This window comes from Artemia franciscana, chromosome 6 (assembly GCF_032884065.1).
Source record: "Artemia franciscana chromosome 6, ASM3288406v1, whole genome shotgun sequence".
NCBI lineage: Eukaryota > Metazoa > Arthropoda > Branchiopoda > Anostraca > Artemiidae > Artemia > Artemia franciscana.
In genome coordinates this window covers 19,197,066-19,224,649 of record NC_088868.1, presented here as the reverse complement: position 1 = coordinate 19,224,649, position 27,584 = coordinate 19,197,066, and the positions used below count along the sequence as shown (strand labels likewise).

General features: G+C 37.6%; 1 protein-coding gene across 3 annotated transcripts in view; it reads left to right on the top strand.

Annotated features, from left to right (window-relative positions):
• LOC136028148 (serine/threonine-protein kinase ULK2-like) overlaps window positions 1-27,584 on the top strand; it is a 92,739-nt gene that overhangs the window by 10,196 nt on the left and 54,959 nt on the right. For all 3 annotated transcript variants that reach the window (XM_065705812.1, XM_065705811.1, XM_065705813.1), the window contains exons 4-7: window positions 2,033-2,083; window positions 7,241-7,369; window positions 12,778-12,851; window positions 26,841-27,001. In XM_065705812.1, the coding sequence (XP_065561884.1) occupies window positions 2,033-2,083; window positions 7,241-7,369; window positions 12,778-12,851; window positions 26,841-27,001 (415 nt within the window). The remainder of the gene's footprint in view (window positions 1-2,032; window positions 2,084-7,240; window positions 7,370-12,777; window positions 12,852-26,840; window positions 27,002-27,584) is intronic.

Genomic DNA, 27,584 nt, shown 5'->3' with positions numbered 1-27,584 from the left:
ACGCTTTCTTTTCTTGCTTTCTCTATCAGCCGCAAGCCTGTTTTCTGGCTGTTCTTGTGATTCCTCGGCACACTTTCTTTTTTTACTTTCTCTCTCAGCCGCAAGTTTTTTGGCATAGACTCCAGCTTCCTCGGCTGTTGCCATTGTAGGTTCTTCAGTCATTTTACAATTAAACATTTTTCCGTCCACGATCTTCTTACAATTAAAAATTTGTCTTTGAACGATTTTCTTAAATACTTTTAATGACGACAACTAACTTCATGACGACATGATGACGTGCCGTCACTCGACAGAGAGACAGACAGACAGACAACTTATTTTTATATATATAGATTTTTATTCAAGTTATTGCGAATGTGATTTTGGTAAATCTACCTGTTTTTGTCTCACGGCTGGGGGGCCATTTTGTAGTCCTGGAGGAAGTTTTTTTGGTTGGGGGTTGGGCAAAGTGTATTCGATTTTTTCGAACCAAAAGTTAGATCTGGAAGGGTCAAAGGACCATGCACCGCCCGAGTGAAGCAATTGTTAACTGCGAGAGTTATATACGAGCGTCGTAAGACCAAGTCCTCAGAGGGGAGTGACGAAAAGCTGGAGAAGTTTTTTTTTTTGCTAGCCAAAATGCTTGCAAGTCAGGATTTATTGGCTATGGTGCTCTGGAATAAAAGTGGTATCTTTTATTTCACATAGAGTAATTCAATTGAGACTTCTAAAAGCCATATTAAATTTGTTTTTTTAATTTTTACTTTAAATAAATAAGATTCTTTTCCTGCTCACAAAATAGATGTTAAGTATAAATGCTTAATGTACGATTTGTTACAATTCTCTCCCTTATACAACAATTGCTTCTTGATACAAAAATCTAAATTGTCAACTTAAAGCCAATTAATCGTGCAGGAATATCACTTGATCATTTTCATTATTGTGTTGCGGGAGCAACACTTTGGTTTTGTCGTGTTTTTTTTTTTTTTTGTTCCTAGCACCCCGATTTCAGCTTATTCCTAGAAAGTGGTAAGGGTCTAACCTCTGCGGTTTTTACGGAAAGTGTGGACCTTAGGCCGGATTGATGAATATGACTTTACATTTTGGAAAGCTTCGTAGAACTCTTGCCTGGGGCCAAAAAGGATGATTTTTGCTTGTCCTTGAGCCAGAGCCTATAGTGTGTGAAGTGAAGAGGAGTTGTATAGCCTATGTCAGAGAGGACTATCTGAAGTTATGCAGCCAAGCTTTCGTTTCATCAAACCATGTTTCTGCTTTCGAGTGGAAAGCTCCGTTCTAGCAGGCAAGCAGGCAGGCACCAGTTTCAAATTGAAGATGGACTAAAATCTATAAGTGTTAAATATATGCGACAGTTACCCTGCCCCACAGCCAATATATCTTCTTTGAGTGATAAATAGAAAAATTTAGAGAAGACATGAATAAAAATTTTATTCATGTTTCTTAGTTTTACTGCTGATGATGAACACTGTATATGTGTTGGAAATATCCAGTTAAATAATTTTATACCTGTTCACTGTCAGTTAAAAGGTTTCATCCCTATTTTGAACTGTTTTACTTTCGTCATGGAAAGGCAGTGTGGTCTCGAAGTTATCTAAACAAACTACTTCCGATGTATCTGCAGAATTAGGTTAAATTTGATAACATAAATTCTTTAACAGTGAGAGGGGTGGACATGCTAGGAACTAGAGTTTTTCTTAAGTAAAAGAATCCTGTCGTATATCTGATAAACCCGAGCTTTGGAATAGATATTCCCCCTGGACATTAAGCTGCAAAGGCTTCAGCCATGATTTATTACATATTGGCAAGCTGTAATCTTTTTGTTTGTCTGTTTTTCTTGTAATTGAATCTTTGTTGATCTTAATGCATCTGTTTTGTCCACCTCCCAAGATCTTATTTCCCAAAATACTTTCTTTTCACCTTATCCTACCGTGATCCAAGGCTTTGTGCTTTTTCCTTTTCTTCTTGTAGGTTACTCAGGATAGTTTCTTCGTGCCATCTATCGAACTTAAATTGAATAGTATCTATTTTCTTTTAGCCAAAGGAACTTTAAGTGAAGATACAATCCGGATGTTTCTGCGACAATTGGGTAAGTGATCATTTTGTATATTGTTACTGCGTTACTTAATTAACGCTCACTTTATTAATACATTGTTAATTAATTAACATCCGTGAACAATTTATTACTGTATGTAAAGATTTATTTATTAGTACACGGCTTATTTTTGGATATAGAAGAGTGCATGTCTTCTTGCCTGCTTTTAACAACATTAAACTTCAAAAATATAATAAACATCAAAATTGAATATTTTAGAAAAAAATTGGAACTTCTGTGTCGAAAACATTATTTCTGATATTGTTTCCCAAAAATGTGAGAAATATGGAAATTTGTTTGTGTTGTCGAAGAAATAATATGAATTTTGATTGCTAAAAAGTTAACGTTCAAAGTTAGGGCAATTTTTTTGTACAAGATGTGGGAATTTTATTTATGGTGAACTAGTAAGTTCCAGTTTTTAGAAGATCACGATCGGTCCATCTGTGTTAATTTTTTTTTTTTTTTAATCTAGAAGAAAAGTTACACCTCTAGGATGTCAAAGAAACCGATGCGTGATGACAACTTCAGAAATTATTGCTTAGTGTAGGGTTGAAATTCGGATGTAGAACAGTGCTAGTCTCCTTGCTTACTTTTCAAGGCATTAAACGTCTAAAATATAATACACGTCAAGATAAGAAAAAAAAAATCTGAACTTATCTGTTGGGAAGTCAGGATTTATGTTATTATTTCCAAAATTTCTGGAGGAATGCAGAAATTTTGCTGGGGTTTCCCAAGAGATATCTAAGGAAAGATCTTCCCACATAGCCCCCTCCCCTCAACCCCACCCCAAACCAAAAAAATATCCCTGAAAACGTCTGTACACTTCCCAATAACCATAACTGTATGTAAACACTGGTCAAAGTTTGTAACTTGTAGCCCCTCCCCCAGGAACTGTGGGGGAGTAAGTCATCCCCAAAGACATAGTCATTATGGTTTTCGACTATGCGGAACAAAATTGCAATCTCAAAATTTTGATCCGTTGACTGGGAAAAAAATGAGCGTGGGAGGGGGCCTAGGTGCCCTCCAATTTTTGGTCACTTAAAAAGGGCAAAAGAACTTTCCATTTCCAATTAGAATTAGCCCTCTTGCAGCGTTCTAGGACCATTTGGTGGATACGATGATCCCTGGGGGAAAAAAAAACAACAAAAAACAAATAAACACGCGCCCGTGGTCTTTCTTCTGGCAAAAAATACGAAATTCCACATTTTTGTAGATAGGAGCTTGAAATTTTTGCTATAGGGTTCTCTGATACTCTGAATGCGATGGTGTGATTTTCCCTAAGATTCTATGACTTTTAGAGGGTGTTTCCCCCTATTTTCCAAAATAAGGCAAATTTTCTCAGGCTCGTAACTTTTGATGACAAAGACTAAATTTGATAAAACATATATATTTAAATCAGCATGAAAATCCGATTCTTTTTATTTATCTTTTAGCATTAAAATTCCGTTTTTTAGAGTTTCGTTTACTATTGAGCCGGGTCGCTCCTTACTACAGTTCGTCACCACGAACTGTTTGAAACATGAAAAAAAAAAAAAATGCTGAGAACACGGAATTTAATGTCATCATATTTTTGACAAACAGTCTAATTCCTCTTGTAATTCTTGATTATTCTTGAAGTTTTCTTTTTTTTGTTGTAAAAAAAAAAAAGCAGAATGTTTAAACGAAAACCCCACTGTTCAAAATACATATTTTCATAACTTTCAGTGAAGTTTAAATGACACATAAGCCCCTTGAATGATTTGAGGGAGGGGGCAGTTGTCCGACTCCTATTTGCGATAGACCTACCTCTTATTATCTATAAATTTTGATTTGCCTTGTAAGAATGTTTTGTTGTTGATGCTGTTATGACAAATAAAAAAGAAACACTGCTCAAAATATGAACCGTTTTCATCAAAGAGCGAATGATGTTCTTCTCTGTAGAAATTTTAGAGGGGGGGGGGTTGCTATTATTTGTGGTCTTTTCTGTTCGTTTTAGGTTCAACATGATTTTCATTGCAATTCTGTTTGGTTTTAGGATTTATCTATTTATCCAAAACAGTATGTTATCTTTTGTGTGACTATTCACTTTAATTTGTGTTCGTTGTAAGTATGGGTATCTCAAAATTAATTAAAACAAGACCTAAGAGCTCATATGGTACTTGTGACGAGGCGAGAAGAGCTAAGAGCCAAGAGATCATATGGTATGAGCTCTAACAAAATTCTATGAATCAATAGATTGATTTAAAAAGGAAAATAAGAGGCTTAATTCCGGTCAAGATTTAAAATAAGAGCTCTGAGTCACAAAGTCCTTCTAATTATCAAAATTCATTAAGATCCGATCACCCACTCGTAAGTTATAAATACCTAATTTTTTCTAATTTTTCCTCTCCCTTTTGCCCCCCCCCCCAGATGGTCGAATCTGGGAAAACGACTTTATCAAGTCAAATTGTGCAGCTCCCTGACACGCCTACCAATTTTCATCGCCCTAGCACGTCCAGAAGCACCGAACTCGCCAAATCACTGAACCTCTCCCCCCAACTCCCCCAACGAGAGCGAATCCAGTACGATTCTGTCAATCACGTATCAAGGACATTTGTTTATTCTATCCACCAAGCTTCATCCCGATTCCTCCACTCCAAGTGTTTTTCCAAGATTTCCCCCTCCAACTCCCCCCAATGTCAAAAGATCTGGTCGGGATTTGAAATAAGAGCTCAGAGACATGAATTCCTTCTAAAAATCAAATTTCATTACGATCCGATCATCTATTCGTAAGATAAAAATATCCCAATTTTCATGTTTTCCATGAATTCCGGTTTCCCCCTCCAACTCCCCCGAATGTCACAGGATCTGGTCGGAATTGAAATTAGAACTTTAAAGCACAGGATCCTTCTAAATATCAAATTTCATTAAGATCTGGTCACCCTTTCGTAAGTTACAAATACCTCAATTTTCAAAATTACCCCCCCCCCAATTCACCAAAGAGAGCAGATCCGGTCCAGTTATGTCGGTCACGTATCTTAGACAGGTTTCTATTCTTCTCATCCAGTTTCATCCTGATCTCACCGCTTTAAGTATTTTCTAAGATTTCCGGTCCCCCCAACTGCCCCCCCCCCCAATTACGCTTGATCCGGTTGAGATTTAAAATAAGATATCCGAGTTACGAGGTCCTTCTAAATATGAAGTTTCATGAAGATCCGATCACTCCTTCGTAAGTTAAAAATACGTCATTTTTTCTTATTTTTCAGAATTACCCCCCCCCCCCCCAATTGAGCGGATCCGTTCCAATTATGTAAATCACGTATGCAAGACTTCTGCTTATTTTTCCAACCAAGTTTCATCCCAACCCCTCCAATCTAAGCGTTTTCCATCATTTCAGGTTTCCCCACCCCAAACTTCCCCCATTGTCACCAGATCCGGTCAGGATTTAAAATAAGAGCTTTGAGACACGATATCCTTCTAAATATCAAATTTCATGGAGATCCAATCACCCGTTCGTAAGTTAAAAATACCTCATTTTTTCTAATTTTTCAGAATTAACCCCCCCCCCCCAAGCGGATCCGTTCTGGTTATGTCAATCATGTATCTAGGACTCGTGTTTTTTTTCCCACCAAGTTTCATCCCGATCCCTCCACTCTAAGTGTTTTCCAAGTTTTAGGTTTCCCCCTACCAACTCTTCCCCCCCCCCAATGTCACCAGATCCGGTCGGGTTTAAAATAAGAGCTCTGAGCCACGATATCCTTCTAAATATCAAATTTCATTGAGATCCGATCACCCGTTCGTAAGTTAAAAATACCTCATTTTTTTTAATTTTTCAGAAATACCACCACCCCCTCCCCCACCCCAACTACCCCAACGAGAGTGGATTCGTTCCGTTTATGTCAATCATCTATCTAGGACTTGTGTTTATTTTCCCCACCATGTTTCATCCCGATCCCTCCACTCTGTTTTCCAAGTTTTAGGTTTCCTCCTCCCAAATCCCCGCCCCCGTCACCAGATCCGGTCGGGATTTAAAATAAGAGGTCTAAGACACGATATCCTTCTAAACATCAAATTTCATTGAGATCCGATCACCCGTTCGTAAGATGAAAATACCTCATTTTTTCTAATGTTTAAGAATTACCCCCCCCCCCCCCAACCACCCCAAAGAGAGCGAATCAGTTCCGATTATGTCAATCATGTATCTGGGACTTGCGCTTATTTTTCCCATCAAGTTTCATCCTGATCCCTCCACTCTAAGTGTTTTCCAAGATTTTAGGTTTCCTCCCCTCCAACTCCCCCAATGTCATCAGATCCGGTCGGGATTTAAAATAAGAGCTCTGAGACACAATATCATTCCAAACATCAAATTTCATTAAGATCCAATCACCCGCTCATAAGTTAAAAATACTTCATTTTTTCTATTTTTTGCGAATTAACCGGCCCCCCCACTCCCTCCAGATGGTCAAATCGGGAAAACGACTATTTCTAATTTAATCTGGTCCGGTCCCTGATACGCTTGCCAAATTTCATCGTCCTAGCTTACCTGGAAGTGCCTAAAGTAGCAAAACCGGGACCGACAGACAGACAAACCGACAGAATTGGCGATTGCTATATGTCACTTGGTTAATACCAAGTGCCATAAAAAGGGTACTTTTATGAAAGTACATAATCCGTTGCAACATACTTAATCAGTAAATAACCCGTATCGGTCCTTTGTTTGTCTGTAGGCTACATAAGGATTTCGAGTTTACGGTTCATTTGTTATCTAAATGTATAAAGCTTAAGTTCCTGTTTGGGTGTTGGTTGAATAAGTTGCTACATTGTTCTGGCTAGAAACTTGAAATTTAATACAGTCCTAAAACCGCAAGTAATTTTATAGACTATGAAACTCACAAAATGCTCCCAAACCATTTTCTTTGATTCAGGTTGATATGCAGGGGAGCGGGTATGCTTTGGCCCTCAACCTTGACCCATTCCCTTCAGATCTCATGATTTTCTAAAAGTTTCATATAGTTTGCTTTTCTGTTGTTTTGACGAATTTGGCCCTCCTTAAATGTTGCAATGCCCTAAAATTAATCCCTGCATATGAAGTAGCTTTCGCTAGTGCCTTATGATTCAAATTGTGCTGGTTTTAGTTTCTTTCTGAAAAAATGTCTCCAGGAAGCTTGTTAGTTTTAAATTTCTCTTTTTCAGCTGATGCTATGAAGGCACTCAATGGTAAGGGGATTGTGCATCGAGACCTGAAGCCTCAGAATATTCTACTGAGTCATTCTACGCAGTCACGAACTTTACCTCAACCTCTTGAAATCAAGTTGAAAATTGGTAAGATGGCCTATTGTTTTTTTTTTTTTTATTATTCAGTTAAGTGTATAATCACAAATTTAAGTACCTTTGTGGTCTACTAACATTTTCTTCTGTCATCCATCTTCAATTCCGCTCTACTTCCAATCTTCCAACTCTATGTAATCATGATGTCAAATTATTCTTGATGAATTATAATTGATTTTTTGCGCTCTTGTTATTCTCTTTTTTAATAGTTTTTGTGTAATTGTTATTTATGTTCCTCTACGTTCTAGACTATTGTGGCTTTTGGCAGAAGGGGGGAGTAAATATTCGTGTCTTTTAAATAAAGAATCGTGTATTTTGAAAATGAAAACATCCTGTGAGTAGAAGAACTGAACGTTCTATTCAAACTTGGAACTTTTTGCTATGCCAAATTTGTTTAACATAAGAGATGTTTTGCCATACGGTGTTCCATAGCTTCAAGAAAATTCTAACTGAAAGTGTTTATTTTATGCGAGGCTGGCTAGTGGGAAGACAATCCCAAAACTGACTTACGAGTTACCCAGCTGTCCCACGATTGTGTATGGGAAGGGGCATGTTTTTTTTTATACTCCTGGCCCTTAGAGGGTCATGCGCAATGGCATGATACTATTTCTCCGTTGGCTTATTGTAGGCCTACGTGTAGCTTTCCCATTATCAATCAAAAGTTCGTAATAAGAAATCTGTTTTATGTAGGGGGAATAGGGTTAAGTAATTTGAGAAATCATATTAAGTAAACAAACATATGAAAGACAAGACAAATTCATGATTTTCGTAAAATATTTGACATTACGGAGTGTGTCCTTCTCTTTTTATGCGTGGCTGACCAGTAACACAATCAAAAGCTAGAAAAACAGGTTTTTAGTCAAACGTATCAAGCTTTCTTACGGTGCTCAGCTTTTTGGTTAAGGTGTCCCCATGACATTTTTAGTGGCAGCTGTGAGGAAAATGCTCTTCTACCAAAATACGCTTTTAACGGCAATTTTCCTAATTTTCATGAACCGTATTTATTATGTTTTGTACCAACATTTCTCGAGGGGCTGGGATTCCCCTGTGATTTTTAATCAAAATTTGCCCCTCTTTCTTCTTTTTTAGGTATGGAACAAAAAATTCATTATATGTTCTTTCAACAGATATAATTCATGTATTTGCTAAAACTCGAGAATAGGCTACCTCTAAGTAAGTTCTCATGTACTGGTTGAATCACAATAGAATAAGAAAACACAGAGCTGGTACATTGGGTAGACCGGCAAAGAGAAGTATCTAGCAATTAGAAGTGTGAAAAGGAAGAGAAGGCCCCTACCCACTTTTGCGGATTTTGTAATTTGTCATTTTCAAAATTGGCGGCTATCGTGTAGGGGAGAGTCGGGTAAGACGGACCGGGGGGCAAGACAGACCTTTTGTCATTGCTCGACTTGAGCGTCACCTTTTTATCACTTGTAGAGCTAGAAACAACGGCCATCTAGTGGCAAGTTTCGGAGCGAAGTCTGAGAGTTGAAGCCAATCTTGTCTTCGAGAAAAATATTTTTATTTGTTTTCACATTCTCGAAACCGGCTTTTGAGGTAAATATTTTTCTTTTCTGGTGTTTCTAATGTTCTGTTTTATACTGTGGTAATTTTTCTTACAAATATGGAGGTCTAGGAGAGTGTGTGAGACATTAATTTTTTTCATTGCAGTGCCATCTTATGTTATAATTTTTAACTATTCCGAAAAAGCAGGTTTAGGGTAAGATGGACCACAGAGACAGCGGGTAAGACGGACCGGTCCGTCTTGCCCCCTATCATCTGGGATCTTTTTCGAAGTTATTATTTTTTACGTATTTTGTGAATATTGTGTTGCATTTATTGTTCCCGCATGTCAATTAGAAATATATTAAGCTGTCTCTCTTTTGCAGAATGGGAAAGTATACTAGGAAAACCACCCGCGGTCTCCACGACCAGGACTTACTGAGAGCAGCTGCTATGCGAGTTAAATCTGGTTTGCCGCTTCGCAAAGTTTCGAAAGAGGTTGGTTTGCCACGAAGCACAGTGCGAAGAGCAGTTGCAAAACTCGACGCAGCAGAAGATCCCCAATCAGTGGAGTTGGCAACTACCTTCAACTTTAAAAGTGTGTTCTCAGCAAACGAAGAGATACTTCTGAAGGACTATATGATCACGGCACAGCACATGCATCATGGACTTACGAAAAAGGAAGCAGGTCAGCTTGCATATGAATATGCCCAGGCCAAAGGGAAGAATATGCCGAAGAACTGGACTGAAAATAAGTGTGCAGGAAAAGACTGGATGAATAGCTTTATGAGTCGTGTTGGGCTTTCCCTAAGGTCCTCCGAAACGACAAGCCTTGCCAGAGCCACCACCTTCAACAGGACGAATGTCAGCGAATTCTTCAATAATTTAGAAGAGCTGCTTATAAAGCACAAGTATCCGCCGAGTAGAATATATAATCTTGACGAGACTGGAGTAACCACCGTTCAGAAGACACCAAAGGTGGCTGCAGAAAAGGGATCAAAGCAAGTTGGACGCATTACTTCGGCTGAGCGAGGGACGCTGGTAACAGTCGTAGGGTGTATCAACGCAGCTGGCCAGTCGATAGCCCCTTTCTTTGTCTTTCCACGAGTCAACTGGCTTAAAAGTTTTCTCAATGGCACGCCCCCTAGAAGCACAGGAAAATGCCAGCCGTCTGGATGAATGACAGCCGAAATCTTCCCGGATATGATACGCCATCTGATCTCCCAAACCAGTTGCTCGCCCACAAATCGACTTCTGCTGATTATGGATAACCATGATTCGCACGTCTCATTGAGCGTGGTTATTCTTTGCAGAGAAAACGGCATTGACGTCTTAACGCTTCCGCCACACTGCAGTCACAAGCTGCAGCCTCTTGATGTTGCTGTTTATGGGCCATTCAAGCGATACTACAATGAAGCAGCTAACTCGTGGATGATTTCGAACCCAAACAGGAGGATTACCATTTATGAAATCGGAATCTTCGTTGGAATCGCTTTTCCAAGAGCTTTCGTCATGGAAAACGTACTAAGCGGGTTCCAAAAAACAGGAATATACCCTTTCAATAGGAACGTTTTCCAAGATCACGACTTTCTCAGCGCCTTTGTGACAGACCGACCAGCACCAGAGACGTCTTCCATGACAGGCCAGTCTGCAGTTCCATCAACCAGCCCTGGCGACGAGAGCTTGAATAATGACGTGCTGCCAACTACCAGTAGCTCAGTGATTTCTGCGACTATGCCAGTGACTCCAGAGTCGGTTCGTCCTCACCCTAAGGCGAGTTTCTATGCAAGAGACAGAAAAACGTCTAGGAAAAGAACAAAGTCCAAAATCTGACGAACACACCTGAAAGAAACAGACTGGAAGAAGAATTTGAGTGTAAAAGAAAAAAATCAGAAAAGAAAGCTCAAAGAAAACGGCCTGAAAAGAGAAACCTCTCCAAACAGCCTGGGAACGGGGAAGACAGCTTCGATGAACATATCGCGCTGGATGATGAAAGTGATGACAGCTTGCATTTGGATGGGTCAGAGGAGGAGGAGTTTCTTGATGGAACCGAACCAAAAAGCGGGGATTTCTTGGTTGTGAAAGTGCCGACCAAGAAGAGCTTCAGGAATTATGTTGGAGTTGTGTGTGATTGTGAATCTGATGGTTTCCAAGTTCAGTTTTGGAAGCGATTAGCTCCATCGAGCAAATTCACGGCAATTGAAGAGATGAGCTTCGTGCGAAAAGAAGAGGTCATCATGAAGCTGAAGCTGCCAAAACCGACCCCTTCGGGCGGAACGACGAGACAGTCGGCTCAGTTCGTTTTTCATGTAGATTTGGCCTCGTACAGTGTTTAAATATAGTTATTTGCTAACTTTTTACTTTTTTACTTACTACTAGTATTTTAAGTATTCGAAATAAAATTGTTTAGAGACAATCAATCTTTTTGAGCAATTGGGTCCGTCTTGCCCAAAGGGCTGGTCCGTCTTATCCTATGGGGTGGGCAAGATGGACCTTTTGACCAACTTCAGTTTTTTTTATCTGGGGCCGGAAATACGGCTGATTTATGTGTCAAGAAGGTTTCTTTACGTAACTCAATGTTTTGGGGACAAGTTAGACACCTTTCGTCAGTCGTTGCTTGTTTCCAACCTCTTCCGCAGACGAAAAACCAAAATGGGGTCCGTCTTACCCGACTCTCCCCTATTGATATTTTTGGAAATTATTGTTGGATCAGGTACACAATCCCTAGGCTAGGAAAGTTTCTTTGGTAAGAAGAGTTTCACCCAATAAATACTGAACCGTCGCACAAAAATAGCGTACAGGTTATGAAATTTTGGTTCCAAACAAATCGTCCGCTGCCGACTTTTTAGCAGACACATAGGCACGTGGAACCTTCTTTGAACTGGAATCATCTAAATATTTTAATCTTCATAGTTAGAGGCAAAAACTGGGCCTGTGGCCCAAACAATATCATCATTATTACCACGTTTTCATTAGAAAGACAGGAAGGTTATTTCTAACATATACTTGAAAATTGCAGCGCAATTATCTTAAGCCAATTGAACACGAAAATGATGACTTAAAGAGGTCCCTTTCCCGTCGTTATCGGGAAATTGCTTGAATCTACTTTAAACTTATGGGACAAAGCATTGCGGCAATTGAACTTAAAGGGCAGATTTTAATAGTTGTAATGTAATTTCAAGCCCCCTGTGCCTTCTGTGTGAAAGTACCCAGATCTGCTTGAAATTTGCCGAGCAGCAGCAATCAAGACTTGATCACTAATTTTTAATTTACGCATGTTTTAGGTATCTTCTATTCATGTATGGTATTTTCTTTTCATATTAAGTTTGACTTATTACAAGACTGTTTCTGTTTCTTAACTAGCATTTCTTGAATTTCTTGAATAGCATTGTCTTAACGAATTTCTTGGCTTTGAAGAAGCTTCTGTTGAAAAGTGTAATAGAAGTGAGAGCCAGATTCATATTCAGAAAAGAATCACTCTTTACTCTCCACAACTAACCACTCTGGATGTAACAAACCTCTTGAACAAAGCCTCTTTAACAGCCTAGCCCCCTCATGGGGGAATTTTGTTCTGGTGACTATGCCTTTTCAAAGCTGCTCGTCAATGTTTGCATATATTGTATCGTAGGTGTATTTAGCCAATTTTGAGGGGGCAGTGTAATGTCTGCTTTCTTCTGAGAGGTTTTTGTAGGCTAAAAGTTTCAAATTGTCTCCTACAGTATGGAGGTAATTTTCCAAATCATGCCATTATATATATCCATTATAAACCCACAGTTAAAAGCAAGCTTTGACAATTATAGCTTACTTCCATGCATTTTTTTTAGAGAGTGGGGGGAATTGGAGGGGGGTACCCGATCGTTTTTTAATTTATGTCTTCTAACCTATCTTTACTCTTCCAGCTGATTTCGGATTTGCGAGGTTTCTTAGTGACGGGGTGATGGCTGCTACCCTCTGTGGATCTCCTATGTATATGGTACATCTGTTTCTTATTTAATTGTGCTAGTATATGGAAGTTGAACCTATTTTTTAAATACTTGAATCATGTTTAGGTGAATATTTATGTTACTAGCTTATTTGGCTATTGGCTTTTTTTCTTGTTCTCTTTGCCTATTTATTTCTTTCTCTTTTTCTCTTGCGTCTCTTCCTTCCCCCGTCTTTCTTTCCCTCCCTTCCTCTTTTCTCTCTTTCAATTACGTCTTATGCAAAGCATTATTTTTGCTTTATGCTACAATTATGAGTGATATCGTTGGTCTGTTTATTCGCGCTATCTTTATAAATACACCTATGTTGATTCAGATTCAGCCTTCAGATGATCTCCTATTTTGAATAGGCTAAGAAGCGGTAGTTTTTCTTCGTTTTAACGTTTAAATTTATTATTGACTTGTTATTCTCTTTTCTCTCTTTCACATACATCTTATGCAAAGTACTATTTTTGCTTTATGCTACAAATATGAGTATTATCGTTGGTCAGTTTATTCCCGCTAGCTTTATAGATACACCTATGTTGATTCAGATTCAGCCTACAGGTGGAATTCTCCTATTTTGAATAGGCTGAGAAGCGGTAGTTTTTCTTCGTTTTAAAGTTTAGCTTTATTATTGACTTGTTTTTCTCTTTTCTCTCTTTCACATACGTCTTATGCAAAGTACTATTTTTGCTTTATGCTACAAATATGAGTATTATCGTTGGTCAGTTTATTCCCGCTAGCTTTATAGATACACCTATGTTGATTCAGATTCAGCCTACAGATTAAGCCTACAGGTGGACTTCTCCTATTTTGAATAGGCTGAGAAGCGGTAGTTTTTCGTCGTTTTAAAGTTTAACTTTGTTACTGAATTAACCAGGGAAAATGGTTCTTCTTGTTAATGGTCTTTTCTGGCTTTTTCTTGAAAATACTCGATAAAACCTGGCTTCTTTTTCTAACTTACAGAAATGGGCAACGTGAGTTCTTGCTAAAATTCACCATTGAACATTTCACCTCGTTCAAACTTTTCTGCAAATATATGTTGGTTGGCGTTTATTTTTAAGAAATAAGTAGGATCTATACACAACTATTCAAGGAATTATGCTATAACTTTCTTCTTGGGAAGGTGTAAAGAGGGGGGCTTTGAATAGATTGGGATGAAGGAGGAACATTCGTAGATGTGTTGGCCTCAGGCGGCTTGATGTTGCAGTGAATAATAGAAGAATTAGCTTCTTGATCACATGGATGTGTCACGGATTTTTTTTTTCTCAGTGTATATCCATTGGAGTAATGGATTAGCTATTAGTTACAAATCTATTTTCCTTACATAAAATCATTCTAAGCAACTGTATGTACGCTACAGTTTATGATTAAAGTTAAACAGTCATGAATTATCTATGGAATTTTCTTCACCCAGGAACAAATGTATACCTCAGTCTGACTAATTGAAATAATATTTTGTTTGTTGTCAATTAGTAAATGTCTACATTCAGTTCTTTGATTCTACATTTTTTGCATTACAAATGAAAGAAAAATGGCGTCGGGGAGTTTTCATCTCGTATCAGGCACATACTAAGTTACCTCTCTACCATCTGGGCTTCGGTACTACGTGTCAGAATTTTAAGATAAGGCCAATACGGTATCTATGTTCTATACTACACTGCTTCAAGATGTGATTCCTTATCTTTCAAGTTTGGGGACTGTAAACCTTGTTTTATGGGTTGTAACTATGGCAATTTCAACTTTGTACTTCGTCCCTCTGAGATTTTAAGAATATATCAAATATTAGTTGGTAGATGACATTTTAGCCTCAGAGAGTGTCATCCTTTCTGCCTCATGTACCCAATTGAGTTTGTATTCCTTAATAGTACTGTTTTAAGAGGTACATAGTAGTTTTCTAATCCACTCCATTCTGGAAATAGCAGCCAAATTGACACTTAGAGCGATCAGTGCCGACTTACGAAATCTATATCACAATTAACATTAGCTTTCTCGTGAGCTATTAGTCGCCTGTCTGCGATCATGATGACCCAGTGATAAAAAAAAAAGGAGACACTTACGGCGTTGCCAGCGCTTTGGTTAGAATATACCAGTTTTCCGACTAAGATTGTAGCTGCTGCTGCAAGTATGATACAACAAAATGTATCTGTGTCAAAGGGTTCCTACAGGATTGGGGTCAGTTTTGGTTGAACCCCATAGAAAACCAAAAATTATGCAGATATTTAATCCTTATTATTGAAAATTGACCCCACTTTTCTTAATAATTAAATATGTATTATACTAAACTATGATTGATCGAAAATTGACTAAATATTCAAATTTTAATTCTTAAACTGGAAGTCGGATCTTACTTTATTTATATTCCTTGAATTTTTTGATTATTCCTACAATTGACGTATAATAAAACCATGTCAATTAAAAAACAAACAGTGATTAACTAAAAAAACCTAATAAAAGTTTTTTAACGAACGCTTAAAGGGTGATATTGAAACCTAAAACGAGCATAGATAATATTACATAGCAATTCAAAACTAAAACGAAAAGGAATTTCTATAAATTAAAAAATGGGATTAACAAAAATTAAAATAGTTGATTAAACCAAACGTAAAATGACAGATAATGCTTGGAATGTATAAATAGGAATAGTGATGCCTCAATTGGACAGTACCCCTTTCGAATCCTGGTACCGCCAACTTTTTTAAAGAAATTTCTTCAAGACGAGGTGTTATTAATTTTCTTCGAGATGCAGGTACATGTTACGTAATAGGTTTTGTTTACTTAAGCAAATGGATGCAGGTGCATGTTATGTAAGAGGGTTTGTTTACTTATGCCAACGGATGCGAGTGATTGTTACGTAATAGGAATGCTTTTAAAGGCAGCCATAGGAAGGTTTTAAAGGCAGCCATAGGAAGGTTTTAAAGGCAGCCATAGAAAGGTCTTCAAAAACACAAATATGAAGGTTTTTAAACCAGCCCATGGGAAGTTTTTAGAGGCAACCGTAGGAATGCTTTTAATTGGAAGTTTTTAAAGACATCCATAGGACGGCTTTTAAAGACCCACATAGGAAGTTTTAAGAGGCAGCCATAGAAAGGCTTTTAAAGATACACATACTAAAGTTTTTAAAGGCAGCTTAGGAAGGTTTTTAAAGACACACATAGGAACTTCAGAATGTTTCAAGACGTTTTTAAGACATTTTTCTTCAAGATGTTTTTTTCTTTAAGATTTCTTTGCTTGTTGCGTAATAGGGGATTTTTTACCTATGTTAAGAATGAAGCATTCTCATATGACTTGTTAGAGGTCTTGGTCCGGCTGTCAAGTGGGGAATCCCCGGTTGTAACTGACCGTAGCGCGCACGTGAGTGTTACGTACGTACCCTTTTATATTACATAATAGGAGATTGTTTACCATTGTTAAGAATGACGCTTTCTCACATGACTTGTTAGAGGAAGGGTCAACCGGGCAAGTAGCAACACCTATATATTATGTTATAGGAGATTGTTTATCTATTGCCGTAATAAACCACATACAGGGGAAAAATCAATTACTGGAAAATTGGTTACATTTGACGCACACTTGCTTCTTACAATGCTATTAATTTCCTAACATAATCTATACAGGTTAAGTTACATAGCAGACGTTACATAGCATTGCCGTTAGCTATTTCACTATGCAAATGATTACATATTGAAGATTCACCCTGGAACCAGAAATCCAAAAGATACAAACTTTTATCGACCATAAGTGTTTACAGACGCTCAGTCACAGAGACATGGTGGGATGATAAAAAAAAATCACACATAAAACACAAAGTCGGACACATAGACATGCAAACAGATGCTCATTCACACAGACATGGTGAGAAAGAGACAAAAACGCATACAAAAGCACAAAGTCAGACAAGCAAGCATAGTCAGACACACGACAACGCAAGGACAGACTCAGAAACACGCAAAAAGACGCTCAGTCACACAGAAACGTTGGAAGAGAGAAAAACACACAAAAATACAAAGACAGACACAGAGACATGCAAACAGGCGTTCAGTCCCACAGGTACGGTGGAAGAAAATGAAAAACACACAATAGTACGAATTCAGACACACAAAGACAGGCACAGAGACATGCAAACATGCGCTCAGTCACACAGGCTCGGGAAGAGAGACAAAAATACACACAAAAACACGAAGTCAGACACACAAACACACAGAGTCAGACACACAGAGACATGAAAACTGACGTTCAGTCACATAGACACGGCAAGAGAGAGACAAAAACACAGACAAAAACTCAATATCAGACACACAAACACTCTGAGTCAGAGACACAAACACAGACACAGAGACTTTCAAACAGACACACCCAGTCACACAAGCATGGTGACAGAGGCAAAAAAACATACACGCAAAAACACTGTCAGACACAAACACACAGAGTCAGACATACCGAAGTACAAAGACAAACACAGAGACATGCAAACAGACGTTTAGTCGCACAAGCACGGGGGGGGGGAGAGAGACAAAAACACACATACAGAACCGAAGTCGAACACATAAACACACTGAGTCAGCTCACAAAAACACAAAGACAGACACAGAGAAATACAAAAAGACGCTCAGTCACACAGGCATTCTGGGAGAGAGACGAAAAAGCACACAAAAACCACAAAGTATGACACACAAACACACAGAGTTAGACACACAAAAACACAAAGACAGAGACATGCATACATACGCTCAGTCACACAGGCACGGTAAGAGAGAGAGACAAAAAACACACAAAAACAAAGTCAGATACACAAACACACAAAGACAGACACAGACGGTCAGTTACACAGGCACGGTTTTAACTGTTTTTTTATACTTTTTTTTAGACATGTAAAGAGACGCCCAGTCACACAGGAACGGTGGGAGAAAGATAAAACCCACAAGAAACTAAAACGTCAGACACACAAACACACGTAGTCAGACACACAAAACACAAAGACTGACACAGAGACATGCAAACATATGCTCATTCACACAGGCACGGTGAGAGAGACGAAAAACACATAAAAACACAGTCAGTTATAAAAACACAAAATCAGACACACACAAACACAAAGAAAGACACAGAAACACGCAAACAGACACTCAGTCACACAGGTACGTTGATAGAGAGATAAAAAAACACAAAAGAACACAGTCAGGCACAAAAAACACCAAGACAGACACAGATACATGCAAACAGACGTTCAGTCACACAGATACGGTGGGAGAGAGACAAAAACACAAAAAACTCAAAGTCAGATACACAAAAACATACGCAGAGACATGCAAACAGACGCTCAGTCACACAGGCATGGTGGGAGAGAGACAAAGAATACCCACAAAACACACAGTCAGATACACAAACATACAAACTTAGACACACAAAAACACTAAGACAGACACAGAGACATGCAAACAGACGCCCAGTCACAAAAGCATGGTAAGGGAGAGACAAAAAGACAAAGTGAGACACACAAACACACGAATCCAGACACGCAAAATAACACAAAGACTACGCATAAACATGAAAGCAGATACTCTGTCACACAAACACAAAGATAGAAACAGAGACGTGCAAACAGACTTTTAGTCACACAAGCACGGTGGGAGACAGACAAAACACACACAAAAACACAAAGTCAGACACAAACACTCAGAGTCAGACACACAAAAACACAAAGACAGATACGAAGACATGCAAACAGATAGTGAGTCACATAGGCACGGTGAGAGAGAGAGAGAGAGAGAGAGAGAGAGAGAGAGAGAGAGAGAGGAGAGAGAGAGAGAGAGAGAGAGAGAGAGAGAGAGAGAGAGAGAGAGACAAAAACACCAAAAACAAAATCCGAACATCAAACATACAAACCCAAAGAATCAGACACAAAAAAACGACACAGAAACATGCAAACAGATATTCAGTCACACAGGCACGTTGGGAGAGACACAAAAACACCAACAAAAACACACAGAGTCAGGCACACAGAAACACAAAGACAGACACAAAGACATGCAAACAGACCCTCAGTCACACAGACACGGTGAGAGAGAGGGAGAGAAAAAACACACACAAAACCACAAAGTCAGGCACACAAATATGCAGAGTCAGACAAACAAAAAGACAAAGACAGGTTTCATTCTTAACATAAGTAAACAATCTTCTATTACGTAACAATCAAAGAATTTTTGAAGAAAAATGTCTTAAAAACGTCTTGGAACTTTTTAAAGAAAAATGTCTTAAAAAACTCTTGAAATGTCATGAAATGTCTTGAAGAAAAACGTCTGAAAAAATGTCTTGAGATGTCATGAAACATCTTGAAAAACGTCGTAAAAAATGTCTTGAGATGTCTTGAAACATCTTGAAAATCGTCTTGACGGAAAATATCTTAAAATCGTCTTGAAATGTCTTTAAATGTCTTGAAGAAAGCACTCCCTGTGATGTAACGCTTTTCTTTTGCATCTTGACTAACCCCCTCTGAACTCTAACAAGTCCTGTTACGTAACACACTGTCTTTAAAAGTGTGACTTAAGTGTGTCAATATGTGTCCTTAAAAACCTGCCTATGTGTGTCTTTAAAAACCTTTCTATGGCTGCCTTTAAGAACTTCCTATGGGTCGGTTTAAAAGAATTCCTATGGTTGCCTTTAAAAACTTCCTATGAACCGGTTTAAAAAACTTCTTATGTATGTCTTTAAAAAACTTTCTATGGCTGCCTTTAAAATCATTCCTAGTACGTAACAATCACTCGCATCCATTTCCATAAGTAAACAAACCCCATTACGTAACATGCACCTGCATTCGTTTGCATAAAAAAACAAAACCTACTATGGAACAAGTACCTGCATTTCTTAGTAAACATCCCCTATTATGTAACATGCACCTGCATCACGAAAAAAATTAATAATTCCTGCGTCTTGAAGAAGTTTCTTAACAAAGTGGCGGAACCGAGATTCGAGGGGGATACTGTCGGTTAAAACCAATTAAGGCATCAGTACTAATAGGACCTAAAACGAACAGAAAGTCTAGTCATACGAAAAGAAATTATCACAAGTAACAATGGAGACACTTCCCCTAAAAATCTAAAGACTAGAATGTCATTTGTGCGTATCCATGTAAGCGCAGTTAAATAAAATATTAAATAGAAATAAATTTGTCCGTCAAAAAAGTAAACTAGTATCATTTGTTGACAGAAACATATGCAAGGTGGAGGGGATCTTCCCTTATGAATATTCCTATCTCTATCCTATATTTTTTGTTAGGTTGCATATTTTTACCTCATTGACACTGAAATTTAGTGGATTTTTTTTTTCTAGTTTGAGCTGTGTCTTGATGTCATTTCAGGCCTAAACTGATGAGGGCTGTCAAGAAGGGTGTATCCAAGATTTCTTTTGGAGGGAAACGGGCTAAAAGACTTAAGAAACGCGTTCAAAATTTGTTTATTTGCATTTTTGTCATGTTTTTTCTGAGTGGGGCAAATATTTTTAAGGAGAGTTGTCAAACCTCGTAACCTCCCCTGGATACGGCCTCGGCTGTCAATATTTCTCATACTGTACCTAAACCTGTTTGTTTTTTAGTACTTCACCCAACCCAAATTCTTCTAGCTCTATAGATCTGAAAACTATCTTATTTAAAGGTTAGTAACCATTTCGTCAGCCTCTTTGTTTTGTTCTCTTTTTAATTGTTTTTATACCTGATTTAATTGCTAGCTTTGGCAATGCATCAGAGTTATTTCGTCATCCTTAGGCACGCTTTTAAATCCTTTTACTTGATTTGTTCAGTTCAGGTTCAAGAGGCAAAGAACGAAGATTGTTGTCTTTGAATTTCACGTCATGGTAACATCAACTAAACTTTATTTTGCATAATTGTAACGGTAGACGGTCGCAATTATTATCCATAGGCTGGATACAAGCTACAACCTTACAAAAGAATAGGTGTTCCTGTATCCTTGGGGGCTCTTTCCGACAGGTTTTCTTGATAGTAACTAAATATGGTACACATATAAAGCAGAAATTACAGAAAGTAGCATATGCTCTTTTGTGAAGACTGGGGAAAAATGTTTTGCCCCCTTCTCCCAAATCCAATTTTGAAATTCCTTAACCCCTTCCCCCATAAAAAAAACAAAAACAAACAGCCTATCCTGAATTTTGAGCTCGATTCCTTAGCCTTGAGACAAAACAGGGTAGGTTTATCAAAATCAGGTATTGAATATTTCACCATTTTAATGACACCTACTGACTTTGTAATGAAAAATACTCGCATTGCTTAGCCTACTCGTTGTATAACAACCTATGATTGTTTTCAGAGCTGGAGATTACTCGTAGACTGGGATTTACCGACATAGGCAATTTTATAGGTGGATTCGGAATTTTCAGTTATTCTCTTTACATTTTATAAGTCTTAGAACTTCTTCTTTTCATCGACTAGACCCTGGTAAAAGTCCCGAAAGTAAAATCCTGAATTTTGAGCTCGATTCCTTAGCCTTGAGACAAAACAGGGTAGGTTTATCAAAATCAGGTATTGAATATTTCACCATTTTAATGACACCTACTGACTTTGTAATGAAAAATACTCGCATTGCTTAGCCTACTCGTTGTATAACAACCTATGATTGTTTTCAGAGCTGGAGATTACTCGTAGACTGGGATTTACCGACATAGGCAATTTTATAGGTGGATTCGGAATTTTCAGTTATTCTCTTTACATTTTATAAGTCTTAGAACTTCTTCTTTTCATCGACTAGACCCTGGTAAAAGTCCCGAAAGTAAAATCCTGAATTTTGAGCTCGATTCCTTAGCCTTGAGACAAAACAGGGTAGGTTTATCAAAATCAGGTATTGAATATTTCACCATTTTAATGACACCTACTGACTTTGTAATGAAAAATACTCGCATTGCTTAGCCTACTCGTTGTATAACAACCTATGATTGTTTTCAGAGCTGGAGATTACTCGTAGACTGGGATTTACCGACATAGGTAATTTTATAGGTGGATTCGGAATTTTCAGTTATTCTCTTTACATTTTATAAGTCTTAGAACTTCTTCTTTTCATCGACTAGACCCTGGTAAAAGTCCCGAAAGTAAAATCCTGAATTTTGAGCTCGATTCCTTAGCCTTGAGACAAAACAGGGTAGGTTTATCAAAATCAGGTATTGAATATTTCACCATTTTAATGACACCTACTCACTTTGTAATGAAAAATACTCGCATTGCTTAGCCTACTCGTTGTATAACAACCTATGATTGTTTTCAGAGCTGGAGATTACTCGTAGACTGGGATTTACCGACATAGGCAATTTTATAGGTGGATTCGGAATTTTCAGTTATTCTCTTTACATTTTATAAGTCTTAGAACTTCTTCTTTTCATCGACTAGACCCTGGTAAAAGTCCCGAAAGTAAAATCCTGAATTTTGAGCTCGATTCCTTAGCCTTGAGACAAAACAGGGTAGGTTTATCAAAATCAGGTATTGAATATTTCACCATTTTAATGACACCTACTGACTTTGTAATGAAAAATACTCGCATTGCTTAGCCTACTCGTTGTATAACAACCTATGATTGTTTTCAGAGCTGGAGATTACTCGTAGACTGGGATTTACCGACATAGGCAATTTTATAGGTGGATTCGGAATTTTCAGTTATTCTCTTTACATTTTATAAGTCTTAGAACTTCTTCTTTTCATCGACTAGACCCTGGTAAAAGTCCCGAAAGTAAAATCCTGAATTTTGAGCTCGATTCCTTAGCCTTGAGACAAAACAGGGTAGGTTTATCAAAATCAGGTATTGAATATTTCACCATTTTAATGACACCTACTGACTTTGTAATGAAAAATACTCGCATTGCTTAGCCTACTCGTTGTATAACATGGAGATTACTCGTAGACTGGGATTTACCGACATAGGCAATTTTATAGGTGGATTCGGAATTTTCAGTTATTCTCTTTACATTTTATAAGTCTTAGAACTTCTTCTTTTCATCGACTAGACTCTGGTAAAAGTCCCGAAAGTAAAAAATGCCGAACATTCGCCTAATTAGTGCTATAACCGTTACTGATTTTGAATTGTCCATGGAACAAACAACAGAGCCAGTTAAAAAAGAAGACGTATTGCTGTCCATGTCCTTTGCTGGAAATAATTGAACGTAACCTTTTCTTTAATATGCTGGAGTATGAAGATGCTTCAACCAACCGTATCACAGTCATGTGTTGTCTTTACCGAGTAGTTGGTAAGCCGAACTTACAATCCTAGCCTGTGTCGTAGTGGGCTGGGGCTCGAGTCCTGGTGTCACCAATCATTTGATTAGGGACAGGGGTCAGTGGCTTGAGTCTGTAGGCTCAGCCAGATTCAACCCTACTCTAAATAGGTATGCGGTAAAATCTAAGGAAATTAAATTGGAAACATATTCGAAAGCACAGGATGACTGGCTCCGAGCCCCCCATTGCCCTTACTGGCACAAGGGCCATGACATGTAGAGTAGCTCCGCCGGTTCAAAATAGTATGTCTAGTACCGTTTTTTTTTTACCTTTCTTAATTTGAAGATAGTCTTTAAAATATAGTAATTTGGACGTAACTGATTTTGGTTCCTAAAAAAAATTTCTTCGCTTTTGTTTTGTATTACTCCTTATTTTTTTCAGTCATGTTCTTAGGAACATACAAATTGAGAGTCGATTGAGTGCTTATGGCTAATAACTCGGAATTGCAAGCCATATACTTAATTCTATTTGAAATCCTAATGGCTCGTATACTCATCATAATCAAAGGCTTTAATCGTAACTGTTAAAGTTTTTCTAGGGGGTTTTCATATTGTTTTTTGACATTACACCTTCCCCCATGTTTTCACCTATGTCTGATGAACAAACCAACCAATTTTAATTAGACCAAAATATAATATTAATTTACTTAATTTATATATTAAATATAATATAATATTATTAAATATTATATTAATTTACAGCACCGTAGGAAAACTTTAGTTTTCAAATAAAACTTGAGACTAACGTTAAAATTTAATGCAGACAGATATTACTCTCTGCTGGAAAGGGCTGCTGTCCTCTAGGGTTCAAAATGTTACTTGGGCTTTAATGAAAATTAAATAATAAAAAAAATTAACTGCAAGTAAGGAGCGACATTAAAACGTAAAACGAACAGAAATTATTCCGTGTATGAAAAAGGTTGCCCCCTCCTCAACGACTCGCTCTTTACGCTAAAGTTTGTCTCTTTTTCATAACTCTACTTTAAAAAAAACATAACATTTTTTCGTTACTATTGAGTCGGGTCGCTCCTTACTACAGTTCATTACCACGAACTGTAGTAATTTACTTCAATACAGAAAACAATAAATTGGTACTTAAAAGTGTTTTATAAATTATAAAATATATTTGGCAGGTGTATCAGGGACCAGATCAGATTAAATTAAAAATATTCGTTTTCCCAATTCGACCATCTGGAGATGAGTGGAGGGACGGTTAATTCGGAAAAATTAGAAAAAAGAGGTATTTTTAACTTACGAACGGGTGATCGGATCTTAATGAAATTTATATTTAGAAGGATGTCGTATCTCAGAGCTCTTATTTTAAATCCCGACCAGATCCGGTGATATTGGGGGGAGTTGAAGGGGGAAACCTGAAATCTTGAAAAACGCTTAGTGGAGCCTTATATGCCCTCAGAACATAAATTACAACCCTTGCTCTGAGGGATGTGGGTGGGGGTTGTCATCCTGAAAAATAATTTCAGGACTTTTCAACTATTTCAAACAAAATGGCTCTCATTTTTTTTTGGGGTGTGTTTGGGGAAATATTGGGCTTGTTAGGGGGTTAGTTACCCTCCAATCCCTTTCGACTATTAAAAAGGGCACTAGCCCTTTCAATTTCGAATCGAATGAGTCCTTTTCGAAGTTTCTGCGACTACTCCTTCGGTACGAAATGCCCTGGTCTAAAACAAACAAATAAACCAAAAAAAAAAAAAAAATCATCCCCACATCGCTCTTTACTTAGGCAGCACTATTGCGCTGCCCATGATTACAGCAAATACTAAAAAACAAGGTCTTAAATTATCATGAAGCATTATAAAAGATTATTTAATAACGATCTCAAAATTTCTACGACAAAATGAATCCCTATAATTTTTGCGACATTGTTTTGACGGACATCTTATGAAATGTAAATTCTTACGGAAACCATACAAGGATTTAAGCTGATATTGGAAAGCAGTTCAGTTGAGTATAACACTTTTTGTCCGGTTTATTTGGTATCAATGTTTGGCTGAAGTTACGTCTTCATTTGACTTTTTTTGTCATAAACGTCAAACTGACTTTTCAGCTTTCCGAAGTGTTTACGATCAGGGATGTATCCCGGATATTTGGTCGGGGGGGGGGGGGGGGGGGCTACAAAAAAATCATACCGTATTCATGTATTACATTAATTTTGTTACTTTTTAGAGTGCGACAAAAATTTCAGGGGAGAGGGAGTTTAAACCTGGATACAGCCATTTTTACAGTATAAAGCTCGTATTTTTCTTCCCAAACTTCGGGCATAAAAAGGACTAGAACTTTTTCGAAAAAGAATAAGCTAGGCATTGATCAATAGTTTTGTACGAAGATCACTAGTAACATTACTACGGATAATTTTTTTTTATGCTACATGTGGCAAATTTGGCTCAAATAAAGCTTAAACGAAAATGAGACCATGCTTAAAGCCCTGCTTTTATCAATTTTAATTGGAATAAGTAATTAACAGTTTCTAATAGTCGTCTATATCTTGACAAACTCAATTTGATTTTGAAAGCTAAACAAAAAGGGATAATTTTCCCTCATATTGGAACAAGTCAATCAAGTAAGAAAAGCAGAACAATGAAAATGCTAGTAAAGTTTGAACTTCATTAGTTTATATTTTTTTGTTTGAACCTAAAATTTGAACCACAAAGCCTGATAATCGGTGGATGCAATTCGAAGCCCTTATGGGAATTAGGAGACTTTTACAGGAGTCTGAAGCATAAAAAAGACTTTTTTCACAGCTAAAGCATCCATTTCATGAATTTTAATTACCACATATGGTCCTTGAGGGGCTTGGTCTTACAGGGGCAATTCTTTCTCTCCATGGCGCATTTAACACATCTCTTATTAAAATTCGTCCAAGAGTTTCCAATTTTTGGCTTGTTATTCAGTGCTACCTTACGGCTTATTTAATTAACATTATAATAGTTTTATAAGAGAAGTATTTATTGACAAAACACATAATAACCAAAGAATTATGGTTACATCTCCTAAAAGGAAAGCTTCTCCGTGGGGGAGGCAGAGAAAACAATATGCTTTAAATAAAAAGAACACCGATACCACTAATACTAAACACCGATACCACTAATACTATGACACTAAACAATAAATAAAAAAAATCTTTACGTTTCCTCCGAGAATATCATATCAACATAACCCCCACAATAAACGATTAAGTCAATCAAAACCCATAATTCTACGAAAAGTAGTTTATTAATGGTTTTTCTAAATAAATGGGGCTCTCCAGTAATCAATATCCCTAGCTAAACTATTCCATTCCCGTGTACCTCTATAAAAAGAAAAGAAAAACATGAACGGGGATAAGCGCCTCTAGGTACATAGAAGTCAACACTACCCCTTTTATCGTGAGAATGAACGGTAGACCTAATGCACAATAAATCACTGAAACATCGAGGCTGAATATCCTGCTGCAATCCAAAAATAAGCCATAATACGCAGAATTCACGAAGGCCTGCAGCCAGCAAAACTTTTAAAGTTGGATATATTTACCGAACAGACTGACGTGGAGAAATACCTGCTAAAATCCCTACTTCATGATTTTGTAGAATTCTTATTGGTTTTAGGATAAATAGAAAAGTTGAGTCAATGAATGAGCCAAAAGTAGAGAGGATTTACAATGTCATCTTGTAAGGTTATTTTCTTTTTAATGTCTTATTATGATGCACATTAACCTAAATGTTTTTCTCAACTTCTAGGCACCTGAAGTGATAATGTCTTTGCATTATGATGCCAAGGCAGATTTATGGAGCCTCGGAACGATAGTTTTTCAATGTTTAACTGGCAAAGCCCCATTTCAAGCGAATACACCGCAACAACTCAAGCAGTTCTATGAAAGGAACGCAAATTTAGCACCAAAGTAAGTAACCATAATAGTGGCGTTTCCAGTAGGGGCATAAAATGGTATATCATATAATCATATGATTATAGGCATATAGGCATATAATCATAATAAAGGCATAATATCAGGCGTTCAAGAAAAATGACGTTTTTTTTTTACAAATTTAACTTGATGCGCAGGTACACGTCAGTCAAGTAACTACGAAATGAATTAATTGCTTTAATGATTTTGACTCTTACTGACAAGTCTCTTAATGACAAAGCTCTAAATTGTAAAATTGGTGCCAAGATCTACCGCGTTGTATTGCCTATATTTGATTAACTATTCAACTTTCATGATTATGAATACCTGCACGCAGAGGTAAGGAGTAGGGTTGGGGTGGGAGTCTCGCTGAAAAATATTAGCCTAACATTTTTCCCTAACCGATGTACACTATGTTAATTTTCTACAACGGTTACATAAGGTGTGCTTACGTAGGTCAGTTGGTTTTGTTTTTGTAGCTACCAGCGCTCAATGAGGTTAACTTCCAAGTGGGCTAAAGTCACTTAAGAGGGATCCAACAATAGAAAAGGTATTTTATATCCATTATTTCATCAAGCTA